The sequence below is a fragment of the Camelina sativa genome, chromosome 11 (assembly GCF_000633955.1).
Source record: "Camelina sativa cultivar DH55 chromosome 11, Cs, whole genome shotgun sequence".
Classification (NCBI taxonomy): domain Eukaryota; kingdom Viridiplantae; phylum Streptophyta; class Magnoliopsida; order Brassicales; family Brassicaceae; genus Camelina; species Camelina sativa.
Window position 1 is genome coordinate 1230495 of NC_025695.1, and position 6779 is coordinate 1237273.

General features: G+C 34.5%; 2 protein-coding genes across 2 annotated transcripts in view; one reads left to right on the forward strand and one right to left on the reverse strand.

Annotated features, from left to right (window-relative positions):
• LOC104720975 (transcription factor bHLH25-like) overlaps positions 3130-6779 on the forward strand; it is a 5601-nt gene continuing 1951 nt past the window's right edge. Inside the window, exons 1-3 of the mRNA XM_010438875.2 lie at positions 3130-3639; positions 3726-3769; positions 4765-4770. Coding sequence (XP_010437177.2) covers positions 3163-3639; positions 3726-3769; positions 4765-4770 — 527 coding nt within the window. The 5' untranslated portion in view covers positions 3130-3162. The remainder of the gene's footprint in view (positions 3640-3725; positions 3770-4764; positions 4771-6779) is intronic.
• Positions 5688-6768, reverse strand: LOC104720974. Its single transcript, XM_010438874.2, has 5 exons — positions 6551-6768; positions 6392-6481; positions 6202-6309; positions 5870-6121; positions 5688-5789 (listed from the first exon to the last, which is right to left on the reverse strand). Exons 1-5 carry the CDS (start codon positions 6758-6760, stop codon positions 5703-5705), a joined length of 747 nt encoding a protein of 248 aa, XP_010437176.1. The 5' UTR covers positions 6761-6768; the 3' UTR covers positions 5688-5702.

Consider the following 6779-nt stretch of genomic DNA (forward strand, 5'->3'; position numbering starts at 1 on the left):
ACCAAAATTCTGTTTGCAGCTTTGGTCCTTTCTCAGAAAGACAGTGACATCTAAATCCTAGACAACACATTGTAAAACAGAGAAAGGTTTGTATGGAACTCTCAAGGTCTCAGATGGAAGTGGAACCCATTGCCTCTAAAGAAACACCATTGAAGTGAGCTCAAAATTACTTTTTTTTTTCCTCCGATGCTGTTAATAATCAGATTAAATATAGAGTTCTACGCAAGAAAGAGTTTTCTGTTTTCTTTATTTGGCAGTGGCATTGCCTTCTAAACCAATCGCTTTGGTATGATTTCCCCCCTGGTTATCGACTCTGTTGAATGCTATAACAGAGTTTTCAAGTCTTCGTTTGGTTCATGACTTCAAGTTTGATTAGGTCAAAAGAGTTAGGATTAGGATGAAACAGTGTTATCAAATCCATAGCAAATCTACAGCGAATCCATCAATTATAAGGTCAATATATGCTTTAAATCCATCAACCAACATGTAACTCCAGAGAAAGAAAATAATAGAAAAATGTCAATTAGTGTCACTAGAAGGTTTCTTAATTACATGACATATGCCAACAGCTTATAATAAAGGTTTCTCTGTTGGATTCTATACTACCAATTTGTTTGTATCTGTTTGTTCTCTTTTGTTTCAATTAGGGTTTTGACTTCAAAACTAATTAATTATGCTCTCGCGTTAACCAATGATACGGATCGAGGAAATTATATATAAGTATTCAGTATTTTAGATCTTGAGATATTCATTTAAATTTTACCCTAATCTATTATAATGCACGTGGAGCTTTCAAAAGAATAATAGTATAAATTAGTGTATAAATTTGTTTATGTAGAACAGTAAATATTAATTTTTATTTTCTTAATCGGCCAAAGTACAGTTGGTTTGGTAATGGCTGAAAGGGCTTTACATTGAACAAAACAAAAACAATGAACTGAATCTGAATCTAGTTCATGGTATACTAGTTCACAAAATGAATCTCCTGGCTCTCATCTGCGTCCTCCTAATCATGTCTATTGTACTTGGAGCTTTTGAAAAGGAATAATACTAATTATTATATTAAAGTTTATGCAAATACTACTAAATTTTGTTTGCAGGAGCCGAGATGCTTCTATCATGGGGCGTCGTAGTAGTGGAGGAAAAAAGAGAGATTAGCTGTAAGTGAACTGGCTTTTATTTCAATTAGTATTAGATTATAATAGCCCACGTGCGTTTTGTTTGCCTACCTTTAGGATTTCTATGAAGTTCAATAGTTTTGATTGATCATCTTGAATTTCATTTACATGAGTGCTAACCTTTTTAGTAGGTTTTTACTATATTCAGAACAGCACGTTTGCACAAGACACAAGGCACATGAGTCCCACCACCGCCCACGAAAGTGTCGAACTAAGAAATTACCTTAGTGTCAAATTATTTTGAATTATTTTGAGTGTCGTAGATATTAATGACATTTTTAAATATAGATGTTTTGAGGTTTAATTTATACACCCATCGCGTCTTATCTGCAGCATAGACAGTCTTGGTGATGATATTGATACAAATATTAGTTTAACGCTTTACACCAATCAATTCAATCATATTGATATTACCTTGAAAATTAACCTTGCTTCCTTAATTGCGTCTAAAATTTTCTTCACTCTTTTTGAAAAACAAACCAAATGGAAATATTTAAATGTCCTAACAATGGCCTAACCGATACCATTAAAATAAATACCATAAAATCTTCGGGAGATCTTTTGTTTTATACATAACAAAAGTATAAAACTAACAAACATTGGTTTATAAACTTATAGACTATATTCTTGGACCCACCATTTCATTATGGAAAGTTTCCTTGTCCTCTTGACTATTTTTGAAAATTTCTCTAAAACTAAAACATGTTTGAAAAAAGGAAAATGAATCATGAAGGTTTTTTTACTAATGCCTTCTCTCGTTCTTTGTAGTTTCTTCTTTTTTTTTTTAATTCATTTTAACAGCATACACTTTGCGTCCATGTTTGTATTTATGTGGTGATATAGTGACGACGTCACTATACTATATAGTATGATATATGATTTTTATTTCCGATAGATAATAATTTTTGTTTTATGTTTTTATCAAAAAAGAAGGTTACATTCATTGGTTAGTTAGATAAATTGAAATCAACCAAATCGATGATTTGTTATTAGTTATGTTAAAATTGTATATATTCAACCCAGTTGAGCCATTTTTTTTTCTTCTTAAATGGTCTCAGACGACGAATTATGAATTATCGATATTTTGTGTATATATATCACTACGTACTGATGCCGTTGTTATTGACCTGCTTAGCATACGTGATATATCATATATTGACAAATACTAAAAATATCTATGCATTATTAGTTTTGACACCAAAAACTGGGAGAAAATGGAATATTATTACTCTTGAGACTAAATTTTATATGTAGTAGAGTTATTGGCTTGTTGCTTTTCACACGTATAAATTACTCCATACTTGTGTGTCCATATATATATATATACATTCGACTATTCTCACACACAAATCCCAATCTCTCTCTCTCTCTCTCTCTCTCTCTCTCTCTCTCTCTCTCTCTCTCTCTCTTTCCAAGAAGAAGGTGAGTTCAGTTCCAACTTTCTCCAATTTTTTCCTTTCTTTGGGTACAAATCTTCTCTGGATTTTCTAGGGCTACACCAATATATAAGATTTCTTTAGAATTCAAGAAACATAAATTACAACTTACTAATAAAGTTTCTTGATCTTGGGTTGTATATGTCAAATCATGTATATGAACAACCCTACTACATACTCCAGATTTACCCGTTTACCTTCTTTAATTTGATTTTGGTTAAATACAATTTCTTGTACAAATTATTCACTATCCTTTTGCTTAGTTTAACCATTATCAGATTATAAGAAGCAACTTCATCATTTGCGCACAAAAAAAAAAAAAAAAAAAAAAAAGCAACAGCGATGAACATGTTATCCANTATCCACAAGATGGTTCTCTGACCAGGTATGTATATACACATATAAACTTATATGTGTGTATATTTTTCGATCTCAATCATATACTATATTGTCATCTACTCATCTGGTACTGTCTTTTTCACTTTTTTATTTTTTTGTGATGATATATACAGGAAATAGAAGAAAATAGCATTGTTCAACAATTTCACATGAACTCAATAGTGGGAGAGGTCCATGAAGCTCAATACACCCTTCCACACTCTTTTCCGACTAACATTGATCCTTCTTATGATGATGATTTGATCGAAATGAAACCATCAAAGATCCTCAAGACTACTTACATATTACCACAATTGCCACCGCCACATTCTTCTTCTCTTCCTCCTAATTCAAAGCCTCATCTTCATCACCAGCCTTCCTCAAGAATTCTCTCTTTTGGAAATGCTGGTTCAAATGTTATGGATCATGAGTACTCTCCCAACTCAATCTTTAGCCCCAAAGTAGAGGCTGAAGTGCCACCACACCGGAACAGTGAGCCGATTATTCAAAAAGGGGCCAAGAGGACTCAACCTTTGCCTAGAAGCCAATCCAATGCTCAAGATCACATAATCGCCGAAAGAAAACGCAGAGAGAAGCTTACTCAAAGATTTGTAGCTCTTTCCGCTCTAGTTCCTGGCCTTAAAAAGGTACACATACAACCTCTAATCTCCTTTGATTTATCGTAGAAAGTAACATTTTCTTGAATCCACATATGTGTAACTTGTGTGTGTAGATGGACAAGGCTTCTGTGTTGGGAGATGCACTAAAACATATAAAGTATCTCCAAGCACTACAACAAATATGCACATTGTTAACCAGAGAAAAACGCTATCATAGGTCTTTGATAGCGTTTTCATGAGCGCTGTTTTAGGGCACTGTTATTATATGTACCCCATATACAATAGCACTTATTACGTATGCTATGTTATAAAAATATAACATAGCTTTAAGAAATTGCTATATTATCAAGATCATAATTTTGAAAAAATTTATACAACATTTGTTTTTTCGTGCTATGTTATAGTTTTATAGCATAGCTCTAATAAACTGCTGTATTATCAAGATTATAATTTTGCAAAAATTTATACAATATTTAATTTTTCGTGCTATGTTATACATATCTAATATAGCTGTTGCGAAATGCTGTTTTATCTTGTTTACTGTGCTATGGTATATTCTTTTATCATAACGTTTACCTGTACTTTTATAGCATTTTCTGATATGTGATTATAGCACACATAACCTGTTTTATAAAATCTCATAAAATCTGATTAATAAACGTCTCAGATCCAAAATACATAACAAAAGTCTCAAGAACATCAGTTTACCATCAAAGTCTCAAGAACATCCAAAATAAACAAGCAATCTCAAGTACTTAACATTACACAATAAAACCATCAGTTTAAGACATAATGACCTTGTTCTCTGGCCAAGCAATGCAGGAGCTAAGTGCATCTTCAATAATCTCTATTTCATCGGATGGCCTCCAAACTTTTACATTTTTCACCTTCACAACATCTATCCACACTTTAACTGCATTAGAACCCAAGCGAGTAAAGTGAACCTTATGTTCTGGATCATTTGTTCCCCATCGTCCTTCAGCCACAACCCTATTCTTTTCAGTTAAATCCATCAACTTGCACTTCTTATTCTCCTTGGAAATAACTTTATTAATGCGCTGCCATGTTTACAATATAAACCATCAGTCATCATATAATTAACAAAAACAACTTCATAACATATGAAAACACTTACTGGAGACTTCCTGAGAGGAGACTGTGATGGTAAAGTATTCTTTATTGGTGATATTGGACCCGTTGCATCATCAACAGGAGACTCAGAACCAGATGCAGACTTAGAAGACATAGATGCAGATTTGGCCTGCGATGCAGCCTTTGAAGCTGTTGCTGAAGTTTTGGACTCTGTAGCAGACTTAGAAGCTGTGGCTGCAGACTTGGCCTTTGATGCAGACAAAGAAGCATGTGATGTAGCATTCTGACCAGTTGGAGTTGAGGGATTTTCAAAATCAACCTTACTCAGGGGCCAAGATACGTAAGCCATCAAACAGTCCTCAAGAAATGACATTTCAGCTGTAGGTCTCCATAGTGATGTATCAGGCTGCTTTACTGAATCCACAAATACTTTAACTGCTTTTGGTCCAAGAGGAATTCCGTTAACCAACGCACTTGGTTCTTGTGTCTCCCAACGCCCCTCAGCAACAATGACGTCACCCTTAGACAAATCCAATAGTTTACATTTGTTTCCTTGTATACCCTGTTAAACACAATCAGTAAACAAATCCAATATAATTAATTAGCATTATAGACAGGGGTAATACATTGCTAACACATTGCTAGAAATTATAAATACCATAGGGGCAATGTCTTCCATTTGGATGTTGTTGTCTACCAGTCTACACTTATCAGTTGGCCATGCGATTATATGTCCAACAGCTTCTTTCATATGAAAGATCTTTTGTGCAGGTCTCCATAGAAATGCATCTGGTTTATATGCAGCTTCAACTAACACTTTGAGATCATAAGGGCCAAGACGACAGTCATTCACTATGTCATCCGGATCAGAAGAAAGAATCCGACCCTCACCAACATTTTCATCAATGTCAGACCAATCAACAAACACACACTTAGGATGTGCTCTTTTGTTTACACTCTGCAACAATTTCATGAGCAACTAAGAATCATAAACGACACTAAGAAGAATCACTTAGCTGATATGAAAAGAAGTAAGAATATGTTACTCTTGCAGCTGAGTTTTCATCCATTTCAGCTTCTGGTCTCTGTAACATAAACAAAAATAACATCAATTTATATTACTCTAACTGGCTGATGAATAGTAGAGAACTCTTAAGTATCTAACCTGATTCTTGATTCTGCCAAGTTCACTTTCCAAGGCATTGACCTGTTTTACTAATTTTACTTGCCGCTCTTCCATTTCAGCCATACACTTGCTCTGCATTTGTAAACAAGCTAATTTGGTCTTACTCATGCCTCTACCCATTGCCCTCAGCCTACCAGAATTGTCAGGTCCTAAAAGCTTGGCGAGGTGATCTTCATCTGGATTTGTTAAAAATGCTGGAGCATCACTTCCACCAATTTCAGCTGCTTTTTGCTGAAAAACATAAAGACAGTTTCAGGTTTTACTAGTCGATAACACACTATTTACTGGTGTACAACTCTATTCAGACTTACAATCAAATCAGCTGCATTCGTATCTACTGGTGTACCATCCTTTTTGGTGCGAGACTTGATCCAAACATCTAGTCTTGTCACGCTGGAAGGATCTTCACTTTCAGCTTTCTGTTCCAGAAAACAAAATTTCAGTAACAGTACAAGCACTATGTATAATAATAAACAACATAGTTGTAGTATATATGCTTGCCATTTCTTCTGTTAGTCTGCTGATCCCTTTACGACTAGTGGTGTGAGGTATCTGATTCTTTCTTTTTGCTTTATATTTCTCACTCACGGCCTAATAATGAAACATGTTAATTACTAATCACCAATCAACTACTAAACAATTATAATCACAAGTAATTACCTTAAATGCAGCACTAGTTTTGAGTTTGACAAATTTTTGCCAATCAACAGGACCAATATTTGGTGGTCTCAAATTCATCCTCTCTTGGTTATTTGCAGCCAAATTTATAGCCTTCACCGTGACAGACTTGTGTGATCGCCACAAATGTCCCATCTGGTGAATCACAGATATCCTTTGCCAATCTTCATCAAGCTCAAACCTTGCCTGCATTCACTTACACTCACACCAT

Excerpts from the sequence above, each read along its gene's own strand:
- LOC104720974 (XM_010438874.2), bottom strand. The coding sequence starts at position 6,760 with ATGCAGGCAAGGTTTGAGCTTGATGAAGATTGGCAAAGGATATCTGTG. Across the intron at positions 6,122-6,201 it reads CGAATGCAGCTGATTTGATT|CAAAAAGCAGCTGAAATTGG; the intron begins GTAAGTCTGAAT and ends TATGTTTTTCAG. Across the intron at positions 5,790-5,869 it reads TTGGCAGAATCAAGAATCAG|AGACCAGAAGCTGAAATGGA; the intron begins GTTAGATACTTA and ends TTTATGTTACAG.